At 40.5% G+C, this 27,610-nt stretch overlaps 1 protein-coding gene across 18 annotated transcripts in view; it reads left to right on the forward strand.

The window, feature by feature from the left end:
* Window positions 1-27,610, forward strand: part of FRMPD4 (FERM and PDZ domain containing 4) — a 908,838-nt gene that overhangs the window by 849,704 nt on the left and 31,524 nt on the right. For all 18 annotated transcript variants that reach the window (XM_078363746.1, XM_078363741.1, XM_078363745.1 and 15 more), the window contains 4 exons: window positions 8,537-8,641; window positions 11,014-11,121; window positions 15,077-15,208; window positions 19,556-19,675. In XM_078363746.1, coding sequence (XP_078219872.1) covers window positions 8,537-8,641; window positions 11,014-11,121; window positions 15,077-15,208; window positions 19,556-19,675 — 465 coding nt within the window. The remainder of the gene's footprint in view (window positions 1-8,536; window positions 8,642-11,013; window positions 11,122-15,076; window positions 15,209-19,555; window positions 19,676-27,610) is intronic.

The following is a 27,610-nucleotide window of genomic DNA, read 5'->3' on the forward strand; positions in this document are numbered from 1 at the left end:
CAGTTCTGCTCTGATCTTAGTTATTTCTTCTCTTCTGCTAGCTTTTAAATTTGTTTGATCTTGCTCCTCTAGTTCTTTTAATTTTGACAATAGGGTGTTGATTTTAGATCTTTCCTTGCTTCTCATGTGGTCATTTAGTGCTATGAATTTCCCTCTAGACACTGCTTTAAATGTGTCCCAGAGATTCTGGTATGTTATGTGTTCATTCTCATTGGTTTTGAAGAACATCTTTATTTCTGCCTTCATTCATTGTTTATCTAGTAGTCATTCAGGAGCAGGTTGTTCAGTTTCCATATAGTTGTGCAGCTTGGAATGAGTCTCTTAATCCTGAGTTCTAATTTAATTGCACTGTGGCCTGAAAGACTGGTTGTTATGATTTCTGTTCTTTTGCATTTGCTGAGGAGTGATTTACTTCCAATTATGTGGTCAATTTTAGAGTAAGTGCAATGTGATACTGAGAAGAAAGTATATTCTGTGGATTTGGGGTGGAGAGTTCTGTAGATGTCTATTAGGTCCTCTTGGTCCAGATCTGAGTTCAAGTCCCGTATATCCTTGTTAATTTTCTGTCTCGTTGATCTGTCTAATATCGACAGTGGAGTGTTAAAGTCTACCACTATTATTGTGTGGGAGTCTAAGTTTCTTTGTAGGTTAAGAACTTGCTTTATGTATTTAGGTGCTCCTGTATTGGGTGCGTATACATTTAGGATTGTTAGCTCTTCTTTTTGCATTGATCCCTTTACCACTATGTAATGCTCTTCTTTGTCTCTTTTGATCTTTGTTGGTTTAAAGTCTATTTTATCAGAGACTAGGATTGCAACCTCTGCTTTTTTTTTTTTTGCTCTCCATTTGCTTGGTAAATCTTCCTCCATCCCTTTATTTGGAGTCTATGTGTGTCTTTGCACATGAGATGGGTCTCCTAAATATGGCACACCAATGGGTCTTGACTTTTTATCCAATTTGTCAGTGTGTGTCTTTTGATTGGGGCATTTAGCCCATTTACATTTAAGGTTAATATTGTTATGTGTGAATTTGGTCCCACCATTTTGATATTAGCTGGTTGTTTTGCCTGTTAGCTGATCCAGTTTCTTCATTGTGTTGACAGTCTTTACCATTTGGTATGTTTTTGTGGTGGCTGGTACTGGTTGTTCCTTTCCATGTTTAGTGCTTCCATCAGGAGTTCTTGTAAGGCAGGCCTGGTGGTGATGAAATCTCTCAGCAGTTGCTTGTCCATAAATGATTTTATTTCTCTTTCACTTATGAAGTTTAAATTTGGCTGGATATGAAACTCTGGGTTGAAAGTTCTTTTCTATAAGTATGTTGAATATTGGCCCCCACTCTCTTCTGGCTTGTAGGGTTCTGCCAAGAGATCTGCTGTGAGTCTGATGGGCTTCCCTTTGTAGGTAACCTGACTTTGCTCTCTGGCTGCCCTTAGCAGTTTTTCCTTCGTTTCAATCCTGGTGAATCTGATGATTATGTGCCTTGGGGTTGCTCTTCTCGAGGAATATCTTTTTTGTGTTCTCTGTATTTACTGGATTTGAGTGTTGGCCTTCCTTGCTACGTTGGGGAAGTTCTCCTGGGTAATATCCTGAAGAGTGTTTTACAGCTTGAATTCATTCTCCCTGTCACGTTCAGGTACGCCTATCAAACACAGATTAGGTATTTTCACATAATGCCATATGTCTTGGAGGCTTTGTTCATTTCTTTGCACTCTTTTTTCTCTAATCTTGCCTTCTCATTTTATTTCATTGAGTTGATCTTCAATCTCTGATATCCTTTCTTCTGCTTGATTGATTCATCTATTGAAACTTGTGCGTGCTTCATGAATGCTGTGTTTTTCAGCTCCTTCAAGTCATTTATTTATGTTCTTCTCTAAGTTGGTTATTCTAGTTAGCATTTCATCTAACCTTTTTTCAAGGTTCTGAGTTTCTTTGCATTGGTTTAGAACATGTTCCTTTAGCTCAGAGAAGTTTGTTACTACTCACCTTCTGAAGCCTGCTTCTGTCAGTTCATCAGACTCATTCTCCATCCAGTTTTGCTCTCTTGCTGGTGAGGAGTTGTGAACTCTTGGAGGAGTAGACGCGTTCTTGTTTTTGGTGTTTGCATCCTTTTTGCGCTGGTTTCTTCCCATCTTCATGTAGTTATCTACCTTTGGTCTTTGAAGTTGGTGACACTTGGATGGGGTCTCTAAGTGGACACCCTTTATGTTGATGTTTTAGCTATTTCTTTCTTTTAGTTTTCCTTCTAACAGTCAGTGTCCTCTGCTGCAGGACTGCTGGAGGTCCACTCCAGAGCCTGCTTGCCTGGGAATCACCTGCAGGGGCTGTAGAACAGCAAGGATTGCTGCCTGTTTCTTCCTCTGTTAGCTTTGTCAGCCACAGCTCTCCTGTATGAGATGATTCTTTGGACATACAGAGATCAGGGAGCTACTTGTCAGCCAGAGCTCTCCTGTATGAGATGACTCTTTGGCTATACAGGGATCAGGGAGCCCTTTGAGGAGGCAGTCAGTCCCTTATCATAGCTCAAGTGCTGTGCTGGGAGCTCTGTTGCTCCCTTCAGAGCTGCTGGGCAGGGACATTTAAGTCTGCTGCAGTGGAACTCACAATGGCCCCTTTTCCCAGGTTCTCTGTCCCAGGAAGGTGTGGCTTTATTTATAAGTCCCTGACAGGCTGCTGCCTTTTTTCAGAGATGCCCTGCCCAGCAAGGAGGGAGTCTAGTCACAGTCTGCCTGCAGAGGCCTTGTTGAGTTGCCACAGGCTCCCCCACAGCTGCTGTGTATGCTTCTTTGTGCTTTTGTTTACACAGATAAGGTTAGCGCTGTCTCAATAATAGCAGACGCCCCTACCCCCATGGAGCACCACCATCCAGGGTCAAGCTCAAACTGCTGTACTGGCTGTGAAAATCCCAAACCAGTTCAGATTGAGTTTGCTGGTCACCATGGGGGTGGTACCCATGGAGCCAGATCACCTGGCTCCCCACCTTCAGCCCCCTTTCTCTCAGGGGTAAGGGTGACTGTTTCACAGCCGCTCCAAGTGCTCGTCAAAACAGCTGCTGAATCGGCTGCCCAGATTTGCCCTGGAAACCCATGGTGCCTGTCAGCAGATGGGAATCTTCAGGTCTGTGGGCTGCAAATGCTGCAGGAGAAGGACAGCATCCGAACTGGAGCTCTGGAGTGGCTGGAAACGTCCCCAGTGGCCTCCATTGGGTAATAGGGAGGGCCCTCTGGCCCGTTGCACTTCCCAGGTGAAGCAGCATCCCACCCTGCCTTGGTTTGTCCTCCTTGGGCTATACCCACTGTCCAACCAGTCCCATTGAGATGAACCTGAGACCTTGGTTGGAAATGTGGAGATCACTCACCTTCTACATCACTCTTGCTGGGAACTGTGCTCCAGAGCTGTTCCTATTTGGCCATCTTGGCGGAAGTCCCTGGAATACCTCCTTGTACTGTTATCCTTTTTTATTATAGATGTTTCATTGGCCAGCTTCTTCCTGTTTTCCTTTAGCTCTGCTTTACACAGTATCCAAGTCTAGAATTCCCAAGCCAATCTTACCTGAGAAAGAGAGTATTTAAGAGTTTTTATAATTTCTCGTCATACAACCCCAACTCAATGGGACTTGGGCTAAGTCATTCTCTCAGTTCTGGTGTCCCATGAGTTACCATAATTCACATTCCTTTAGGTTTCTTCTAGTCCAAAGAGCTGAGGGACATGCCTTCCTCCCTCCCACTTCCTAACTACATTTTACTGTGTTCCACACAGCTGAGAGAGGCTACACACCTCCTCAAGGAAACCCCAGTGTAGCACATTCTATCAGAGCCCAGACCATATGTCATGCTGAGCCTGCCAGCACAATTTCCAATGGAGAACACCTATGAGCCTTGCCTGGGGGCTCTTTCTGGCCCCAGGAGCATGCCCATGGAGCAGGCCACAAGTGCTGAGGAATTATCACTCCCAGAAAGGCTGTGTTTTGTGTTCTCTTATGTGGTGGTCAGTCAGGTGTAGCCACAAGAGAACACAGAAGAGGCATAGGAAAAAGAAGTTTTTTAAACTCACAGGTCCTAGAGAGACTGCATCCCAAGAGGAGGGGTCACATGGGATGGAGCACTGATGGAGCAGGCTCAACCAAGCAGGTGGGGAGCAGACAGAGAGGGGAGAGCCTGTGGGCAAGTGCCTTAATCAGGGTGTCAGGGTGGAACACACAAGAAAAGTGCAAGGGAATTTCACTGGTATGTTTAAATGTTCTAAGTCACAGTCAAGTGAGGGTGGGAAGAGGAACTTGTTGTAGGGACCAAATTTATCACACTGGTACACCTGGTTGCCTGGGCAGGGTGCTCACAACCTATTTGTGGGGATGTTGAGGCAGCAGGAAAATATGAATTTTGAAAATTTATAATACAAGGAAATACTCCATCAGTGATTGACAGAAACTGGTGGATAAATACCCCAGCTCCCTCTCTCCTCAGACAGTATAACTCTGAGGCATGGGGTCTGTCTTGTTTCCCAGAGGTTCCCAGCAAGAGTAAGCTCCAGTTGCCTATAGTAGTACCTTAGTAACAGAGAATGCTTTACTGGCTTATTCTCCCTTCCTGCCTGCCTTCCCCACTCACCTACCTGGGATTCCTGTGAGCACCTCCCAAATCAGCTGCCTGCTTGTGAATCCTTGTCTTACATTTTACATTTTGGGGACTCCAAACTAAGCCAACCAGTGATAACTGCAGGCTAGTCCTCACCCAATGTTCACTCAATACCTGCTGTATAAGTAGTACTGTAGAGCTCTAGGAATTGCAAGTTCAAGACACTGTATTTCAATTTCAGAAATTAATCTTATTTGTGTGATTTTTTTCAAACTATGTTCTAGTAATGTCTAAGAGCATCCAAAAGCATCAGGAGCATTCCACACAATATTGTGGCCATCTCAGCAATAGGAAATTTTGAGAAGGTACAGAGGTTGATTAGGGGCCTGATAATCTTAAAATTAATTAACATTAGGAGAATCTAAATGGTAATTACTTGTTATTTCCACCACAGGATATGAAGTGCTTGTGATCAACACCTACAGGTTGCTAAGAATTCATTCAGCAGGCTTTCAAGTGGTACACGTTGTATATTTTTTTGAGAAGCAAAGATAAATCTGAGTTTATCTTTGCTGTCGTGACTGTTTTACATTACCCCATATACCACAAGTTACTCTAGCCAATGGAATAAGCCAGTACTTTGTTGATTCTCATTAGATAGCTTTCAGACTTGGAAAGCCCCTATGTAGTTGTTATCAAAATGTAGTTTTCAAAATATTTGTCAATTTTATGAAGTAGTCACAAAACCCAGAACAAAAAAAAAGTACTTGTTATGAATTATTAGTTAGAAGTTTATCCCAAGTCTGTCGACTTCAAATTGTGTATAAAATAACATTTACTAGGTCAGGCGCGGTGGCTCACACCTGTAATTCCAGCACTTTGGGAGGTCAAAGCAGGCAGATCTCAAGGTCAGGAGTTTTCCACCAGCCTGGACAGCATGGTGAAACCCTGTGTCTCCAAAAAATAGAAAAATTAGCCAGGCATGGTGGCACATGCCTGTAATCCCAGCTACTCGGGAGGCTGAGGTAGGAGAATTGCTTGAACCCAGGAGGCAGAGGTTGCAGTGAACCGAGATCTCACCATTGCACTCCAGCCTGGGCAACAGAGCAAGACCCTGTCTCAAAAAAATAATGAAAATTTAATATTTACTTAACAACCTTGGCTATTTAGTTTCCTTTCTGGTCTTCCTAAATTACCATGTTTCTCATTATGGCATGGTAAATAAATACAGGAATGAAGTTACATGAGATGGGCATGCTTCATATAGCTAGAGAGAGGAGAGAGTACATAAGGTTATTTGCCCCTAAAGTGAATAGCCCCATATTTACTGGTCTTAGCATGGCTAGTAAATATGGAGCTCTTTCCTTTGGGGCAAATAACCTTATGTATATTTTCATGATCCCTGAAAACACCATCACACTCTAAGGTTATATCAAATGATAAGCATCCGAAAACGCTATACTTTTTATTGAAGCAAGGAGTTAGGTAGAACACTTTAGAAGTATGTGACAAAATATTAAATTTAAAAATTGAGATGCATACCAGAATAAACCTCACTGTGTGGCACACTGAACACATGTGAAATACTTCACTCCCAAACAATGCTGGAGAAGTAGGGTGTGACTGCATTAAAACATCTAATTAGTAGTGTCTGTTCTGGGTAGCTTTATTGCAGTCGCTTTACTTGTGCTCAACTCATTGTGCCAATGTAAATACCGCCTGCTTAAAATCATTACAGGAGAATAATGTTTTCCCTTCAGCTAAAAAATGGCACATCCAAAGCAAATGAACTCACCACTGTATGATTTGCTCGTTAATCATGACTGAAGTTGGCCTATAATTACGAAGATACTGATGAGAACACCCTGTCACATCACTTCAGCTCTGCAGCAGGACTTTTAAAAGTCACGTTGAGCATGTTTAAAGCTAGTCTTTTGATTTCTTGCTTTCATTTGTTTGTTGTTTTTTTTGTTGTTGTTTTTTTTAAAGAGAGCAGCCATTCTCTTAAAACATCTTGCATAAATGGATGAATTCAAGCTCTGGCGGACAGATTATCCATCTATGCTGTCTTCAAAGACACTCCTCATAGCAAGGATGGGATAAGTGTGGAAGGGAGCTTTAGAAATAACAGGATTCTCTTGGTATTAAAGCAAAAACTCCATCCAGAAACACACACACACACACACACACACACACACACACCACACACACACCACACACTTTTTATCATACTCTTTTCAACAGCTTCATTATAGTAATATACACATAACATAAAATGTACCATTTTAACCATTTTAAAGTGTACAATTTAGTGGCATTAAGTACATTCAAAATATTGTACAACCATTGCCACTCCCTAGTTCCACAATTTTTTCATCACCCCTAAAAGAAACCCCGTATTCATTAAGCATCACTCCTCATTCCCTCATTCTTCCCGCCCCCAGGACCTGGAAGCTACTCATCCACTTTCTGTCCCCATACAGTTGCCTATTCTGGACATTTCATGTAATGGAATCATACAATATGTGGCCTTTTGTGTCTGCTGTCTTTCACTTGACATAATATTTTCCAGGTTGATCCATGTTGCAGCATGTGTCAGAACTTCATTCCTTTTTGTGGTTGAATAATATTTCATTGTACAGATGGACTATATTTGATTTATCTATTTCATCATGTTGCTTTTAAAATTTAATTGATCTTAAGGATACTTGTATTTGACAAGGATGAGCGTCCTTTTTAAAATTCATTTTACTTGAAAACCAAAGTATGGGTCACCCTAGTTGGCTTTGGTGCCTCTAGATTGGTACAATAAATAGAGGGTTAAGCCTCTGTGTTGTTTCTAGAGGCAGTTACTGGAATTCTTTATGCACCAGCCTCAATGTCTTAAGACTATGTAGTATGGAACACGTGAGTTTGAACCATAGGCCATTGGCAATTTGACCATTTTGGTTTATAAAATAACAATCCTATGATTCAAACTATCTAGCTCTGTATTAGGTTTCACAGAGAATGTAATTCCTTTTCAACATAAACAAACGCTGCCTGAACCATAGTAAACAGTCTACTAGATGTGAGCTCCCTTCCTGGAGGCTTCTTGAATTATGTACCAGTGATGACTCTCAGATAAAGTGACTTTACCAAGATCATTCTGCAAGGGGTGCCCCAGGGTCACAGCACCCTTCTAAGCAGGTTCTCCCATTGTACTTCCAATTTCTGAGGAAGAATTGCGCCACATGGCCCCTCTTTCCAATGAAAGAAGGGAGAGGATCATAAAGCACAAAGAGCACATAAGATGAGGAAGAATATGAGGTCAACTTTCAATTGCCAGGAAAGGTCTAATCTCTACCCTGCCCACTAAGATCACATGATGACAGGTTACCAAGAAGAAGCTAAAACTCACATAAAGCATGAGGGCTTCAGAGAGAGAGAGAGAAAGCGTGTGTGTGTGTGTGTGTGTGCACACATGCATGTGTGTACGTGTCTGCTCACATACCCATATGTCCTTAATGTGAATTACAATGGGATTATGAATCATTTTAGGACTATCAATGACTCTTCTCCACCTCATTAAAATAGATGATTAATGATCAACTCATCATAAACCCAACACTAGATTTGCTACCACCTCACCTTGCACACTGTGCTCAGAGCTCTGTATTGGAAGAAGAGTTGTGTGCTTCTGCAGCCATTGTTTTAAAAGATCCCTGGAAATGTGCTCAGTTAAGACATGGAACATGGTGGTGGTAGTTCTGATCTGGTGACTAAATCAAACGTACTAACTTATAGGCCTGACAGAGTTTTGACAGCATCTGTAATATGCATTTTGTCCTTGAATCGGGCATGTACCAAGCATTTTATTTTTTAGCAAAATTATTGCATACCTGGGAGGATAAAGATGAAAACCAACTGTTACAAGGTTTGCATTATGCTACCAGTAATCAGACAAAATGTTTTCTTTTCTTCTAGTCTCCCAAATCAGCATTTATTAGTGCTGCAAAAAAGGCAAGATTAAAGTCCAATCCAGTCAAAGTACGCTTCTCTGAGGAGGTCATCATCAACGGCCAAGTGTCGGTGAGTTCACAGCCGCCTGCTCGAGCCAATGAGGCAGAAGCTTTGCACTCAAACAGTCAGGAGTCCCACTGGGATGATTGATCTAAAATTGGTTGTTGTTTTTACAGAGGTGTCAAATCTCAGGGTTGTAAAAGGCTTGAGAGATCATCAGGTTGGGCCTGAATCTCCTCTAGCATGGTCAGAATATGTGGTAGTCCAGGATTTCATAGAATCCTTCCAGTGTCAGAGACGTCACTACTTTGCAAAGCAGTTCGTATGATTTGGGATCACTGACACTGCCTCATTCAGACTAGTAAAATGTGCCCCTTTGAAACTTCCACCTATTTCTTCCCATTCTGCTAACTAAGCATTCTTCCATATGACAGTGCTTTATGTATTTTTGAGAAAGGTATTTTGTTTCCCCCTTTACTTCGTTAGAAAAGCCTAATCTTTCAACTCATCAGTCGAAGAAGTTAAAATGATGGAAACATTTTGTTTATGCAACCAGAACTAAAGAAATACTGCCCACATCTCCATAAATAGGTCCTGATAGAAATCGTGATTACTCAGGCACTTAATTGATCTTCAAAATGAATAATGCAATTATCAACAGGATGTTTTCTTTTCAACTTTTTCTCCTAAAAATATACTGAAGTGTTTTTAGTTTTTATAGAATTATCATCCAAGGCACTAATAATTTTTGGGCCTTTGAAATGCCAAAGCATTGGTGGTCTGTAGCTATTGTTTAAATAAATCCACGAAGATAAAATCTCACCTATGATATGTTCATTATTAGTCACCAACTTTTCTCTGAGGTTGGTTCTGGATCTGAATCTGCAGATGTAGGCCTGTACATCCTGGACAAGGCACTCATACTCCAAGTGTCTTTGAATCAAAACTTACTGACCTAGGGCTGCTCTACTTGGGGTCCAGCCATCGTGATGCTTGTGGGAAAGGCTGGAGGCTGTGGCTGTGCTGCCCTGTGAGCATGTGCCCCTCAATGGGTCATATCACTCTAGATGCACGGTCACTGTACGTTATTAATTGGCAGCAAGACTGTCCCAGCCGAAGGGTGGAAGGTACAGAGGAATCAATATATAGCAGAAAGTCATCTGAAACTTACCTTTGCTGCCAGGAGCTTTCGAGCATGTAATTGGGCAACCAGGTAGTTTATGCATCTTTATAAAGAATATGATTCTAGAAGCTGCTAGAGCAGTATCAGTTCATCTGTGGTTATAGCAGGACTCCTGCAAGGCAGCTGATGTGTGAGGACAGCTCTGAGGTGGATGGCAGTGATGTTCAGTCACATGTATGCTCCTAAGACTTCATGACTGTCTTTATTTCAGGTTTGCCCTTGCTCTTCTGAGTCACTGAGTGCCATTTTTTCTGGACTGGGATTGAGACTTATTCAGTGAATTAGGAGCAAGACTTTGCAGGAGGTCCGCAGGAGCAGAAAGGAGAGGGAGGAAGTTCAGGGAAAGAAACTGGAAGTGAAAGGCAGGAGGCCCATTATGGAAGTACTTAGGGACTGAATTCTCTCTGACACTGGAAAATGCCTGTACATCTTGCCTTCAGTTCCCTCATGTGCAAAACAAGGGATGTGTGTGCTCATGACTGCTGAGTTCTCCTCAACTCCTGGGACTTTATGACCAACTACGTGTGAATAACTCAGCTCACTCCTGGGATTTATAGAACTCATTCAGTGTGCCTTCTTCCTCCCTCTTTCTTCTCTCTCACCTCTCACTACTTCCAATGAAAAAAAAAGGCAAAGAAATACCATTTCTATTGTTTCCTTTTTGTCATGTTTCTAGCTGGCCTCTTTTTTTGAGTTATTTCTAGATTATGATCTTGTTTCTTATAGATGATGTTTTACTCTCTTAACACAATATGCCATTCCTTCTATTTTCCCTTGGAGTTCAAGAACCATCCCTAACTGGGTGGAAATAGTTTCACAAAATAACTTTATACTTGAAGTGTATTGATGCTCGTGACTCACCATCGTGATCTGCCAGGCACCAAGAGTACCCTATCAAACAACATCATTGCTGGTCTTTGTTCTGTTGAAGATGTCCTGCCCTGCTTAGGTCTGCGCTTGTAGTTCCAAATGTCAAAGCCTAATTACGAAAGAATCGTGTCTGTAATCGTGTTTGCCAGTGGGGATTTTGAGTTAAAAAAAAAAACTATCTGATTGACTTTCTGATGAGCAAATGTATTCTGCTATGAGCAACTGAACTCACATGTCACCAAAGGAATGCCTTGGTTGGCCTTAGAGAGTTTGTTTTTTAATGCCATGCTTCGAATAAAGTATAGATGTGCTGTGCTGCTACTGCAAAGAGAATAGTTCTAATTTGATCGACTGATGCCCCCCCTCGCCACTTTTTTTTGTTAAACAGGAAACTGTTAAGGACAACTCGCTTCTTTTTATGCCAAATGTTTTGAAAGTCTATCTGGAAAATGGGCAGACCAAATCATTTCGCTTTGACTGCAGCACTTCCATTAAGGTAAGATGAGCAGCTAAACTCTGTCCCTGGACTCTTTCAGGTACAACCTGCAGGATACTGTGAGCCATTTGTAGCAGCATCTTCCTTCAGAACGATCCCTTTATTTCTGCAATTTTCTTGATTGCCTCCATACAATGTAGTCTGTCAATACTTAAAGCCAAACAAAAACCAAAAGCTTAAACTAAGAAGGTTCTGCTCTTTTATTTCTCTTGGTGTTGCGAAACAACCTAATGCGCTGTCAGTGAAGAAACACTAGAGCTAGTCATTTTAATGCAACTACAGATTAATTAAAATAGTGTGACTATCACCAGGAACCCTTGGCACCCTGCCCAAAGCCAGCATGATTTCTCAGCAATATCAGCTGCTCAGAAGAGTAAGATGTTAGCTATTAATTGAATATCTGCTACTTTGGTGTCCAGTAAAAAAACAAGGGTAGAATAATGTAAAGGTAACATTTACTTTTAATTTCTGTAACCAATTTCATGGTAATGATGCATAAATAGGCAGAAATGAGGCCTGCTTCTTAGAAGAAGGGCTAGAAAGGAAGACTCACAAAGCAATCCTATTATTTCAGAGCCACAGGTGAGTTTTACATAATAGGTATTACAGCAAAGCATATGGGTTTTTTCCCCACATGCTTTCTTCCTGGAAAAGTGCAGAGTCTCTTCCTTTAATTGGACAACAGTGTATTCGGAAATTGATTGCTCCCTAATGCTTCATCAGCCTAAAATAGGCTTTCTTCAAATGGCACAGTAAAAAAGATTTGATGAAGGTAAAAGAGTACCTAGTGATGATCTGTACGATAGTCTATCAAGAGAATATCAACTCTCTGTTTAAAAATGTCTATCCATAGCCAACCTCTAATTCTTGTGTGTTTTTTTAATTAATCAGCATAGACCTCACATGTAGAAGCATTTCTGCAAAGACCCACTCACTGTATAGTCTTATTGTCATGATACCAGCAAGGAGCTTGTTTTGAATTGCTATAAGTATATAGTGGCTTAGTAGGGCATGCAGAGGAAAATATTACATTGATGTTGGAGCATGAAATCATCCTTAAATCATTCCAGATGAAATACTGACTTCCTATGTACAAGACTTCTAATTTTAAATGGCAATGACTGGGAAGATCTTCTTCCCTTTTTTCTTATTCATTGTCAATTTGTGGTGGGATTTTAATGTAATTATTGATCAACTAACCCAGGGGCAGGCAAACTTTTTCTGGAAAGGGCTAGATAGTAAATATTTTAGGCTTAGTGGGCAATTTGATATCTGTTTCAACTGCTGAACTCTGTCATTGTATCAGCAAAGCAGCCATGAACAGGTGGGTTTGGTGAGTCCTTCAGACAATGCTCAGTTTTGGTAATTCACTTAAAGGACTCACAGAACTCAGTAATTGGTTATACTCACAATTACAGTATATTATACCAAAAGAATACAGAATAGAATTAGCAATGGGAAAGGCTTGTAGTCAGGGGATAGGAGAGATTGAGTGGAAAGCTTCCAGATGTCCTCTCCCAGTGGATTCATACAGATAGTGCTTAATTCGCCCAGAAATGATGCATGACAATATGCATGAAGTACTGCCGACCAGGGAAGTTCACCCAAGCCTCAGCATCCAGAGTTTTTATTGGGGGTTTGCCACGTAGACACAGCTGCCCACCTGCGTGGTTGACCTTAGTATCCAGTCTCTCCAGAGTTAGAGCTGATACCATATGGTCCAATGTTCTCACCACAAATCAATTGTTAGCATAGACTATCGGGTATGGCTCAAGGCCACCTAGTAAACAAAAACACTCCTATCAGACAGGACAGTCCAAGGGCTTAGAGGTTACTTTCTAAGAGTGGGAACAAAAGACCAAATTTTTCTTTAGGCAAGGTTAATCGGTTGCTTCACAGTCAATATGTGAACAAATGGTCATGGCCGGATGTAACCCACAGGACATAGTCTGCAGACCTCTGAAATAGCCCACAGAGCTACATTATTACAACTCTCTCTGACACCATGGCCTTGTTGTGTGTTGCCCACTGGTCACCTCCCTGCCATTGGACTCCCCACCCCACCTGATGACCTAGGTAAAGACTTGAATGCATTTCTTAACAGAAATAAATCTACATTTAAGAAAGCCTGTTGTTAATTCCCTCCAGCTTCTTTATTACAGAACGTATGCAAGACTAAGTTTGATTTCCCTGAGGATTACAGATGACAAGGAGAATACAGGAAGCAATGCAAAGAGTTCACATCAAATTCAAGTTATTTTATCTTGTACCTAACAGCCTCTTTATTACAGTAGACACTGGCTGGTAGGTATAAAATCGAAACAGTATAGTTATGAAAGGAATATGACACTGTGTAATGAAAATTGCCAAAATTCTTGCTGCAGAATTACAATAGGAAAAAACTATTGCTATTGATTTTCCAGTGTCCTCCCAGGTGGTTCAGGAAAATGCTTTCTAAAGTATGTGTTGCCACACAAAGGCTGGTTTTGTTTCCTCTTTCCTGGGCTTTAAAAGAAAATTATAAAGCAGAGAAATCTTTTTTTTTTTTTTTTTTTTTTTGAAATTCAACATTTCTGTTGAATGATTTTTTTCAGGACTGGGGGTATGTGGGGATCTTTGACTTAATGGGGCCTGAAGAAACTGAAAAAGGACCACAGAGAAGGATCAAAACATCAGAAAAGTCAGTAAACAAAAACTAAGTATGTCAGGATTTCTCTGTCATGGCACTATTGAGATGCTGGGCCAGATCATTCTTCACTGTGGATCTGTCTCTGCATTGCAAGATGTTGAGCAGCACTTCTGACCGCCACACACCCCACGGCAGTAGTACCCCAACACTACTGTGACAACCCAAAATGTCTCCAGAAATTTCCAAATGTTGCAGTGGGGCAAAACTTCCCTATAGGTCTTTTAGCATCTGAGTCTAAATTATCCTTGAGGGATCATTTACTAGTTTTCAAGTACATGAAAAAAAGTGTAGGTTGAAGAGATTAGTTTTACATTGTAGTAAATGTGTGTGTTTGTATATAGAACACCTTTCTGATCATAAATGCTTAATCCTATAAAAGATTGCTGACAAAGCTTGCTCATTCCACCTTCCCCAGAGATATAAAATAAATATATGTATATTATTATGGTGCCCTCACTCTGTGCCAAACAATGTTATAATAAATGCTTTGTATGTGTAAACTCATTTAATCCTTATATCCGTCCTGAGATAAGCATCATTATTATCCGCAGTTTACACAAAGGGAAACTAAGATACTTAGCGACTAAATAACTTGCCCAAAGGTAGTAGAGCTGGGATTAGAAGCCAGACTGTTTCCTTAGCCCCCATTCCTTATAACCACTACGCTGCTCTTTCAGAAGGATAAGCCAAGGTCAGCAAGCAGATATTTCAGTCTTCACAGTCTCTCTTGCAACTACTCAACTCTGCTGATGCAACATACAAGAGCAGCCATAGATTCTAGATAAACAAATAGGCATGACCATGGCCCAATAAAACTTTATTTACAAAAGCTGATGGTGAGCTAGGTTCGGCATGCAGGCCATGTTTTCCAACCCTTAGGGCAGACCACTTTCAGAATTGGTTTAATTGCTAACCCATATAGTAGAAAGGAGAATCGAACTGGCTACACTCCACAATCTATTGATGATCTTTCTATATCAAGCGCTTACATGATATTAAACTCCTCCTCCAGCTATTTACCTTGTTAACTCTCCGTTTTGAACGCCATAAAGATTTTGAATGATTGAGGAGGCCAGGAAAAGGGCAAGAGAAGCAAGGCCTCATTTCTTTATCTTTTTCGGATCTTTGGAGCGTTAAATTTTAGAATCAACCAATACAAAATGTCAAGATTGGAAGCCTACATGTGTAACACTTTTCAGTCATGATAGACTCCACAAGATGGCGTTCTTGATTTTGGTCTCATCGTGTTCATGTTTCCTCTGTAAGGATGTCATCTTAACCCTTCAAGAGAAGCTCTCCATCAAAGGCATTGAACATTTCTCTCTCATGCTGGAGCAGAGGACAGAAGGAGCTGGAACGAAGCTACTCTTGCTTCATGAACAGGAGACTCTAACTCAGGTCTGTGAAATTTCACCCTCAAGTGATGAGACTGCTGGTTAGAGCAGAGGTTGTCCAGTCTAAGATTTCTCCCCCACTCTAATCTGTAAACGTACTAATTATATCCCTGGGTATCCTCTGTAAAGGAAGTGCTGGCAATCTTAATGCATTTTATACCTCAAGGTCGTGTTTCCTTTTCTGCCAATCTTTTGCAGACTGTCAGTCTCACAACCAGATTTGTTATTCAAAGTCTCACCAGCTACACATTGAGAATAGGGATCTGTGAAATTATATTTTATGTGATTACAGTGACCTCCTCACCTGTTTTGGTCAACAGTCACTTGAAACTATTTTAAAAAATGGTTTCTGACATGACTTAAATTAATCCAAAATCATATTTAGTTGTTTGAAATTCTGGGTGCATACTTAAGACTATTTTTGGAAGCCTGAAATCTCTGCCCCAGTCCTGCCCGCTATAAATATGTGATCTACCAATGTGTCCCAGTTCCTGATTACCAAGATGCCACCCCCATCTGTTCCCTGGGGAGACAAGCAGGCTGCTCGGCTGCTGAATTCAGCACAGCACCCTGACTTTTCTTCTGACACAAGCAGAGTCTTTGTTGAATGTATAAGAGATTTCCACAAATTCCTCTTCCATGGGAGAGATCAGTGATGACAGAACTTTAGGGAGAGGGGTAGGAGGGGACACCAGCAGGAGAAGCATCAGATGCTGCCAGCTGGATGGAGTGGCAAAAAGTGTTGTCACACTAAAGTGCTTCTTGGTTGTTGTATATAAAAGCTGGTATCCCCATACATTGGGTGGTCCTGCAGATATCCCCGATTCTCTTGATTCGGTCCAACTTTTTGTGATAGATTAGTTTGAAGTTGCCATCTGTGTTGATTTATATTCTTCTACCTAAACTTCCCTATAGGTCTTTTAGCATCTGAGTCTAAATTATCCTTGAGGGATCATTTACTAGTTTTCTATAATTTTTTGTTTGTTTGTTTTTAGGGTTTTTTTGGCTTATTTCTATAATTTTTTTTTGGGGGGGGGGGTTTAGTTTTTGGTTTTTTGAGACAGTCTCACTCTGTTGCCCAGACTGGAGTAGTGCAGTGACATAATCATATCTCACTGCAGGCTTGAACTCCTGGGCTCAAACAATCCTCCCACTTTAGCCTTGCAAAGTGCTGGGATTACAGGAATGAGCCACCATGCCTGGCCTCTATTGAGTCTAAATCTACCTATTGATATTTTAAATCACTTCTAATGGTTATTATTTTAACCTGTGCCAAACACTCTTGGAAGTAAATAAATGACTTATTTTATGCTTCGTTACAGGGGCACAACCCCTGATATACAGGATCTCTCATGTGAAAGGTCAGTGTCTGGATCTGAGTTTCCCCGGAAGCAGAACTTAAGGATATGAATGCATGTAGTTTATTTGAGAAGAAATCTCTGGAAATACTGGCAGAGGAATTGGGAAGAGAGATGAGAAAAATTGAGAAACCAATAAAGAATGTGTTATTGGCCAGGTGCAGTGGCTCCAGCCTATAATCCCAGCACTTTGGGAGGCCGAAGCAGGCGAACCACCTGAGGTCAGGAGTTCAAGAGCAGCCTGACCAACATGGTGAAACTCTACTAAAACTACAAAACTTAGCCAGGTGCAGTGGCAGGGGCCTGTAATCCCACATACTAGGGAGGCTGAGGCAGGAGAATTGCTTGAACCAGGAGGTGGAGGTTGCAGTGAGCAAAGATCGCACCACTGCACTCCAGCTTGGGTGACAAAGTAAGATCTTGTCTCAGAAAAAAAAGAATGTATTATCAAGCCAGTTTCCACTGTGGGCAACTGGAACTCAGTCCACTGGAGAGCACTGGGAGACAATGTAGGACAACCTAAGAGGTATCCCACCGAGGGGTGAGGGAGCTGGGGCATGTGCCTGCCAGCACTCTGTTATTGATGGTGGGCTGCTCTCTTGTTATTCGGGCTCACCTTGTGTTGTTCAGTGGTCACAGGGGTTTGCCGTAAATACTCATCAGCTTATTGCAATAAATGCCAAGGGGATACGGGCAGACAGCCGGTTACTACAAGTCTAATGAAACACCCCACAACGTTTTGATCTTTCTGGTATTACTTTCTCTCTAAACTTTTGTCTACTACATAGCCTTTATAGGAAAGCTTCAGGCTGATTTAGTTGGACAAAGATTCTTTAAAAGTCTCTTCTGATGCTAAGTAAACAAAACTTCTCACTCCAATTACTGCATTTCTTTTAAAATGTTGGAAGGAAACAAAAAGAAATTTCTAACAATCATTCCTTCTTTAACTTTATTTTTCATTATAGAATCAGAACTAAAAGCAAAGTGCTAAAAATCAAGTATTATCTCTAGAAAAGAAAATGGATTTAAATATCCTGAAAGAAACCAGCTATATGCCTTTGAAATCAATGCATATGAAAAAATCGATTTCTAAAATATTTATAGGCATGATAAAAGCAGAGTAAGAAATTATAACTTTTTCAATAACAAAATCATTTTAAAACATTTAATTTCCATGAAAACCCCCCAATGGAACTTTTAAGTAACTCTACCTAATTTCTGGTGGTTTGATATTAAACTTCTGCTATAAAATTTTATTTATATACCACTCAAAGTTTCCAAGAAATCGTTTCTGTTTGTCTTAGAGAATGTTATTCTTATGGACTGCCATTTCTAATAACTTGAAACCACCTTTTTGCATTACATTGATTCATTTTCCAAAACTAGTGTAACCTTCTGATAGTAAACTCAAGATGGCTTATGAAAAATTCCAGAAAGAAAAGTTTTAACCAGTAATTAAAGGAGTCAGAGATATAGTGATTCCTGAGTTTCTAACACACCAGAGCAAACCTTCTGGCAAAATAGCCCATGAAGTTGCTGTGAAACACAACAGCAGGGCTGACCAGCACTGGTGGCCTTTTAGAGTCCCCTATTTCTTTATTTCTGGTTTGCTTTCCCATCAGCCGGTGATGAGCAGCTCATAGCCCTCAGGTCTCATGAGTCCACTCAGCTTTGCAGGCCTTTCCACAGCCAGAAAGCTGGTATGACTACTCAGGATGCTCGTATATGTAAAAGTAGGGTGTTTTTTTCCATTGGAATTCTTCTGTTCAACAAAGTTAGCAAACTGTAAAAACATGCATGTGCACACACACACCATGGGACTCAAAGCCATTTTATTTTAAATTTTTTAATTGCAGCTCACAAACATTTTTACATTGCCAGATTTGTCCCCTGCATAAGAGTAGTTACACACAACTATGCTGGTTTATGCTGCATGGTTTTCATTTCGTTTTGTTGATGCATTGAAGGGAAATTGATGAGCTCTTGCCTTCTTTCTTAGAGTCCAATGTCTTCTATTCAAGTGTTCACTAAACACCTATTATTTACTAATTGATTTCCTTTTGTTGCAAAAGGAATTAAGAAATGAACTTCTAGTATGTTACCATATTATACTATATAAAAGGAAAACTGAAACGAACCATGGTCCTTAACCCTGAAGAACCTGTGTCTATTTTAAGCTGCTTTGAAGAAGCGGAACAATATCATCATGGTATCAGAAGTTTGGAGTCGTTTGGAAACTTGTAGAATCTGATGTACTGCATGGGCCAAAACTTCTGTCTTCCTACTTTCCAATGTGGTGTCATCCAAAGTTGACACTATCATGTTTTCATTGCAATAGTCAGTCTGGAGTCTAATTTGGAAAAAACACAGTGATGTTATACAATAAGAAACTGTACTGGACAATCTCTCTGCTGTCCCTTTGGATCCTTTTTTTGTACTCCCCAACATAGATTGGGGGTGCTATCACTAACAGCCAGCACCTACAGATCTTCTTCCAAGGACTGCCCTCAGACTACTGGAGCCCATCGTGTCCAAACCGGGAAACTCATATTCCCTGGGACAGATCTAAGTGACTCATCAGTGCTCCTTTGGCTCAGGTCTCAGCAGCTCCGTGGTATGGTTACCACTCCAGGGTCCCCTGCAGGATCAGAGTATAGCTACTCTCTGCTGGGCTTCCCTGAGAAGGCACCCTTGCTTAGCTTCCTCTTCTTTTCTGACCTGCTTCCCCTACTCCATTACTAGCCTCTCCTGCGAGCGTTTTCTTAGTAAGTCCCTTGCACACAAACCCGCATCTCAGGGTCTGCTTCTGGGGAACCCAATCTAACTGGCAAAGTTATGTGCAGTTTTCAGGGAATGAGCATCTGTGATAAATACTAAAGAATATCCACTGATTTTTTTCCTGAGTGTCCAAAGAAAGTTGACTGCTTCAGTGTCCCTCAGCCATTTCTCAGTCAGCACTGGAGGGTTCTTATGTGATTGGTCTATTCTTCCAGGTGACACAGAGGCCCAGCTCCCATAAGATGAGATGTCTTTTCCGAATTAGCTTCGTCCCAAAAGATCCAATTGACCTTTTAAGGAGAGATCCAGTTGCTTTCGAATATCTCTATGTTCAGGTATGTTAAAATTTCAGCATGTTTTATATCAACTTTGTGGCATAAACTAACTTTGGGGCTTTGCCCTCAATTCTTTAATTTGAAATCTTTCTTTTTTGTCCCCCACCTCAAGCTCAGTGAATCATACAATAATTCCGTGGTGCTTTTTATTTTTACCTTAGATTTTGAAATAATTTCATACTTCCAAAAACGTTGCAAGAGTAGTCTTCCGCACCCTTAACCCAGATTCACTAGTTGTTAACATTTTACTGTAGTTACTTTCTCTTTGCTATATGCACATGTTCTCTCTGTCTCTACACAAATACACACACAAATGTATATGATTTTTTTCTAAACCATATGAAAGCCAACTACCATAATAACGCAGGTTTGCTCCTAAGTACTTCAATGTGTATTTTCTAATAACAAGGGCATTTTCTTATACAATTATTATACAAGTAACAAAATCAGAAAAGTATGCATTGATGCATTTCCATTATCTCATCTACAGTTTATATCCATAGTATGCCTATTATCCTCAAAATGTCTTTTATATATACATTTTTTCTAGAACAAGATGCACTGAAAGATCCCATTTTGCATTTAGTTGTCATGCCTCTTTGGTCTATTTAAATCTGGAATATTCCTCAGCCCTTTTTCAGCTTTCACAACATTGATAGTTTTGAGGAGTACTGGTCAGATATTTTATAGAAATCTCTCAATTTGGGTTTCTCTGATGTTCTGTTATGATTAGATTGATGTTACACATTTTGGGAAGAACAACATGAGTGACTTTGTATTATCAGTGTAACACATCAAGAAGTACATGATGTTAGTTTATCCCTTCAATGGCAAAATGAACTTCGACTCTTGGTTAAGGTGATGTTCTCCAAATTCACTCAAAAGCTTCTACTATTCCTTTATATAATTAAAAAGCAATTTGTGGAAAGTCACTTTGTAACTGTTTTTTTGTTTTGTTTTGTTTCGTTTTTTGTTTTTTTTGAGATGGTATCTTGCTCTTGTCGCCCAGGCTGGAGTGGAATGGCACGATCTCGGCTCACTGCAACCTCCTCCTCCTCCTGGGTTCAGGTGATTCTCCTCCTCAGCCTCCTGAGTAGCTGGAATTACAGGCACCTGCCACCACGCCCGGCTAATTTATGTCTTTTTCGTAGAGACAGGGTTTCACCATGTTGGCCAGGCTTGTCTCCAACTCTTGACCTCATGATCTGCCTGCCTTGGGCTCCCAAAGTGCTGGGATTACAGGTGTGAGCCACCGTGCCTGGCCTGTAACTTTTATTATCTTGTACTAGATCAAACTGTCACCCACAAGTTTTAGTACTAATTGATGATTCTTTTTTTTTTTTTTTTTAAGACAGAGTTTCGCTTTTGTTGTCCAGACTGGAGTGCAATGGCGGGATCTCTGCTCACCACAACCTCCGCCTCCTGGGTTCAAGCAATTCTCCTGCCTCAGCCTCCCAAGTAGCTGGGATTACAGGCATGCACCACCACGCCCAGCTAATTTTGTATTTTTAGTAGAGACAAGGTTTCTCCATGTTGGTCTGGCTGGTATCAAACTCCCAACCTCAGGTGATCTGTCCACCTCGACCTCCCAAAGTGCTGGGATTATAGGTGTGAGCCACCATGCCTGGCCCTAATTGATGATTCTTATCTGAATTCATTATTATAATGATGGTTGAAAATGATTTTTCTAATCTTATTATCGCTTCTGCATTTATTAATTGGTATGAGGAGAGTTTTCCCTTCTTTATTTACTTACTTATTCATTCATTTGATGCTTAGATTACTCTGAAAAATTGTGATATTCATTATACTGCATTGTTAACTTTGAGGTGGTAAAACTTGAAGAGAACATTCTTTTCCAGACTGATATCTGATTCTGGGCTATAAATCCCCAAAAAAGAAAGTTTCCAAGATTGAGTATCTGGTGTAGTTTGTCCCAAAGGGAATTTATCCACTTTGATATTTAGGAGGTGTTCCTATATTTTACTATTACGGCTTCCTATTACTCTCACTGAAATTTCCAATATAATCACATTAAATAGTAAGAACCAACTTACCTAATGCTTAGACAGCTTAGACATCTAGCAGTTGAACTAACTACTGGAAGAGGTTGTAAACCTAAACATAACCTTCCCCTCCCCACTGCCAGAGAGAGAGAAAAAACAAAAGTGAAGAAAAAAAAGACATATTGTCTTTGAAAATACCTGTGTAAGGCAAAGATTGCTGGAGCCATATATAAAATATAAAAAGCAGCCGGGCGCAGTGGTTCATGCCTGTAATCCCAGCACTTTGGGAGGCTGAGGCGGGTGGACTGCCTGAGATCAGGAGTTTGAGACCAGCCTGGGCAACATGGTGAAACCCCGTCTCTACTAAAATACAAAAAATTAGCTGGGCATGGTGGCATGCACCCATAATCACAGCTACTCAGGAGGCCGAGGCAAGAGAATTGCAAGGACCCAGGAGACAGGTTACAGGGAGCCGAGATCACACCACTGCACTCCAGCCTGGGTGACAGAGTAAGACTCCGTCTCAAAAAAAAAAAAAAAAATATATATATATATATATATAGAGAGAGAGAGAGAGAGAGAGAGCGCGCGAGCGCAAAAAAGAAAAATATAAAAAGAAACATTTGTTAACTCTAGGTAGTTTATAACACTGGTGCTTACTATTTTCAATACCTTCTTGTGTATTTCAGAACATTTGTGATCATCAAAAGCTGGGTAGAAAAAAAAGTAGGTGAAAGAAAAGAGACTAGACAAGATAGGTATCGCAGGTTAAGAATGGTGACATAAATTAAAGTGGCAATAAGCCCTGAAGATCACAGGTTAAGTCAGACAGCAGAGAAGCAGAACATCCAGGAATGTTCTAGCAGATGGGGGCACTCAGGATGAGGCCAGTCAAACCTTCCCCACCTGAGTGGTCTTTGGAAGACTGTGGTATTTTCAGCTCAGTGGGATGAATAATGTTCATGAAGATAACCCTACATCATCGGGAAAGTCAAGTCCTGTTCAGTGAACCCTGTTGACCAAGTAAAGAAATGTGTAGTGTGCTTTAAAACGTTTTCCATCCTGAACAATGAAACTGCTATGTTTGGGGTTTTTTTTAATGTTAAGCTTTGATCACCTGGATCTCTCACTTGTCAACAATATCCCCTGGTCCCCAACAGGTGTGACTGCATAAAATGGAGCCTGATTCTCAGCTGACCGGTCGCTGTGTCTTCCCATGTCCCTGCTGGGAATCAAACCAGGGCTTTGCCACTGCAGCTCAGATCATGTGCTGCATTGTTAGTTGCAAACAGTTACAGGTGCTGGTCTGCAGTGGCTGTAGACAGTGAGTGCGTTCAGGGGTTGTTCTGTATAATTATATACTCACCCCATTAACAGGATGGTGCTTGAAAACTATTTTACTCTGCTTCCATTTAAACATCATGGGTCCATTGCATTTATAAAAGAGAAATATTGTTGCATTTGTCTTGGGGAGAGGAGACCTCTTAAGTAGACAAGGAATACGGCTGAACCCAGTTCTGTTTTAAGGTGTGTTTGCACAAATCTAATGCAATTTAGGGAGATCTTTTTTTTTTCCGTCAGTTTCTCTTAGAAAGACAAATTCTTTTTTTTTTTTAAGGAGAGAAGGAAAGAAAAAAAGGAGTGAAGGAGAGGAAGAAAGGAAGAAAAAGAGGGAGAGAGAACGGAAATGTTGCTTTATTCTAAAAATGGGTATTAATAATGGCCAATCAATATTTCATTTAAACCTATGAGTAGGTGTGATGTGGTACTGACAAGAATGTATATTTTGTGTATTTAAAGTGGAGAGCTCTATAAATGTTTATTAAGTTTACTTGTTCCGGATCTGAGTTCAAGTCCTGGATATCCTTATTAATTTTCTGTCTCGTTGAGTCTAAATCTCTTTATAGGTCTTATGTATCTGGGTGTTAGGATCGTTAGCTCTTATTGTTGCATTGATCCTTTTACCACTATATCTTTGTTGCTTTAAAATCTATTTTATCAGATGCAAGCATTGCAACTCCTGCTTTTCATTTACTTATTTATTTTTGCTCTCCATTTGGTTGGTAAATCTTTCTCCATCACTTTGTTTTGAGTCTTTGTGTATCCGTGCATGTGAAATGGGTCTGGATGTAGCATACCGTTGGGTTTTGGCTGTATCTTTTGATTGGGGGATTTAGTCGATTTACATTTAGGATTACTGCCATTTGATGTTAACTGGCTGTTTTATCCATTCATTGATGTAAATTCTTCTTTATGTTGATGCTCTTTACTTTTTGGTATATTTTTAGAAAGGCTAATACTGGTCGTTTCTTTCTATGTGCAATGCTTCTTTCAGAAGCTCTTGTAAAGCCGGCCTGGTGGTAATAAAATCTCTGAGTACTTGCTTGTTCATAAAAGATTTTATTTTTCCTTCAGTCGTGAAGCTTAGTTTGGCTGGATATGAAATTCTGGGCTGAAAGTTCTGTTCTTTAAGGATGTTGAATATTGGCTCCCCACTCTCTTCTGGCTTGTAGAGTTTCTGCTGAGAGATCTGCTGTAAGTCTGATAGGCTTCCCTTTGTGGGTAATCTGACCTTTCTCTCTAGATGCTCTTAGTATTTTCTCCTTCATTTCAACCCTGGTGAATCTAACGATTATGTGCCTTGGGGTTGCTCTTCTTGAGGAATATCTTTGTGGTGTTCTCTGTATTACCTGGGGTTGAATATTGACCTGTTTTGCTAGTTTAGGAAAATTTTCCTGAATAATATCCTGAAGAGTATTTTCCAGCTTGGATTCATTCTCTCCGTCACATTCAGGTACACCTATCAAATGTAAATTTGGTCTTTTCACATAGTCCCACATTTCTTGGAGACTTTGCTCATTCCTTTTTATCCTTTTTTCTCTATTCTTGTCTTCTCGTTTTATTTCATTAAGTTGGACTTTGACCTCTGATATCCTTTCTTGTGCTTGAACAATTCGAGTGTTTAAACCTGTGCATACTTCTCGGAGTTCCTGTACTGTATTCTTCAGTTCCATTAATTCACTTATATTCCTCTCTAAGTTGTCTATTCTCATTAGGATTTCGTCAAACCTTTTTTCAAAGTTCTTAGTTTCTTTACATTGGGCTACAACATGTTCTTTTAACTCACAGAAGTTTCTTATTATCCATCTTCTGAAGCCTGATTCTGTTAATGGGATTCGCTTGTTCTCCATCAAGCCTTGTTCCCTGTTGATGAGGAACTGTGATCCTCTTTAGAGGGAGAGGCATTCTGATTTTGAGTATTCTCAGCCTTTTTACGCTGGTTTCTTCCCATCATTGTAAATTTATCCACCTGTCGTCTTTGTAATTACCAACTTTCAAATTAGGTCTCTGAGTGGACGTCCAAGTTGTTAATTCCCAGTGCCGAAATCTGAGCAACCCACTGTGCCAGCCAAAACAGCAGCATTAAGACTGATGGTGCTTTTCTGCCTGGGAATCTCCAGTCTGGCTTCCTTCTTGAGTCCATAATAGGCGACTCTGCCTTCCTGGAGCAGGGAGATCTTTCTTATTCAACTGACACGTTTTATATATGTGAGATTGTCCTTAGAACAGGAAAATGTGTCTGGAAATCTTGCCCAGGGACTAGCAGAAAAAGATTGAGGATGTTTCTGCTTTCTTGCTTTGGGTATAGAATGGGCGGTGAATTAGCCACCTCTTCAAGGCATAGCCAGAGGGGGAGAAAAGGAAAAACATATATGGTAGGCAATAAAAACCAAAATAAAGCAACTGTCATAGATCTTCCACTAAAACAGGAAATGAGAATGTCCTTGCCTCAGACCCTCTACTTTGAAATGCCTTGTATCACAGAATGCATGCCTACTGTAAGTCTAAAATAATATGTCTAATATAAGTCAACAGATCTGCAGATGGTGCCTGTGTGCCCACGTTGATTTCAAGATACTAAAAAGATGCAATAAACTAGCCTGGAGAACAAAAGAGTAAGCAGGAGCAACATGTATCACTTTACAAAGGTAAAATCAATTTATCTTAGTGGGGTCCTAATTAGTTATAAATGCACATTTTGGAGGCCTCAAGTGGAGCCTTTTGGGACCTCTATTTAGTAAAACAGATACTGCCCATTTGCTTGCATAACTGTATTCTAAGTTATATAGTTAAGAGTAATAAAAGCATGATTGGTTTCAAATGCTTATATATAATCCAAATTTCACACTCATTCTCCGGGATCAGTCTGAACTAATTATATAATGTAATTAAGTGACTAATCACCTTGTCAAAAAATTCATCCAGAAGTCTAGTTAAATACAAGGTAAAGTAGGGATGGGAAATATGGTCCCAGCCACAACTCTCAGGAGAAGTAATAGTGATGGCTCATCTTTATGAAGTATATTCCATTTCATGAAACATACTTAGAGCTATCACGGAACCTTGCAAGTTCGTTGTGAACTCTCAAGTCAGTTGTTGAAATGTAACCCATTTTTCCAATAAGAAAACTGAGGCTCCAAAGAGATGAAATGCCATGTTCAAGGTCATTTTATTAGAAGTTGGCACAACCTAGAATCAAACTTGGGGCTTTTGTCTCTAAGTTCTATGCCCAAATCCTCTTTCAATCCACCATGCCATAGCAGTTGTTAAAGAAAATTATTTATAAAAATTATTTCTCAAAAACTTGATTCTTCACTGTACCAATGGTTTTCTCACCCCCATCCTTCATGGGACTCTATAAAATGACCGTATCTGGGCTCTCAACACCTTGGAGCCCACGTGGACAACCCTGAGCACTCGGAAATAACTGGTAAACCCAAGAATAGCAAAACAAAATGGCAGCCTGTCATTGCTCTCAGAGGCTGCCTTAAATCAGACCACCCTATCTCCTGCCTCCGGACAGACCCACTTCTGACAAGGGGTGCTGTGTAATCCAAATAGGTTTAAGATTTTAAGGAGAAGCAAAGGTGGAAAATCATATTAGGGATGAACAGGGGAGAGAATATGACTTTACTCTTAGCAGTGAAGTGATGGGCTGAGACATGCACCCATGACACGTGGATAAGAGCATGCAGGCATGGAACAGCAGCAGTGCAGCACAGGTGAGTGTGTACAGTGTAAATGTTGTATGCAGAAGCCGTCCAGGGATACATGTTCCTGTTTTAGTAAAATCAATATAGGAAGTGGTTATAAATGTGCTTCTCTTGGAAAGGAGGCAAACAAATCTTGATACAGTTTTTCATTTGAGGGCAACAGTCTACTGAAGGTTCACTAAAAAATCAAGTCGAAAAAGACAAATTAATTAGAGAAAAGGCATACAAATGTATTTAACGTGTATCCATGGGAGCCTTAAGAATTAAGTGCCAAAGATACAAGGAAAATTGTTTATTTTTATGCTTATGTTCAACAAAGTATGGACAGCTATATAGAAATAGGATTGGACAGAAAGGGTCTGACTTAACACTAATTGACTGAGTGAAAAACCCCAGCAAGGCCTAGCTCCTCCTTGGCCTCTCTGAGCAGCGTTCCTTCCTTCTGGGTGTGGGACCGGACATTCTGGAAAGGGGTCTTATGACTACAATCAAACCACATTGGTCAGATAATCTCTTTATAACCAGTTTTTAACACAGACAGGACAGAGGGAAAATTTGAGTCAGATATTTAGGTTTTATGGCTGGCTTTGGGGAAAGGGGGGTCCTAGTCGCTATGACCCATCTTCGGGAAGAGGGATTCTAGATCCTATGCCTAGCCTCCAGGTAGAACGGAAATAAAAAACAGGAGGGCAAGAGGTCAAAGGAAAACTTTTGCTTTCATTTGGGAGTATTGTTTTTTGACCTCCAACAAAATCTTGGGGGCAAGGTAAAGAATAAAGAAAAGAAGGAAGTAAGAAAGGAGCTACATATTTCCTAAGCCAGGAATCCAGTTTCCCATCACAAAAGTAAGTGAACACACTTGTAGAATATGTCAA

Source organism: Callithrix jacchus, chromosome X, assembly GCF_049354715.1.
Source record: "Callithrix jacchus isolate 240 chromosome X, calJac240_pri, whole genome shotgun sequence".
NCBI classification, from domain to species: Eukaryota; Metazoa; Chordata; class Mammalia; order Primates; family Cebidae; genus Callithrix; species Callithrix jacchus.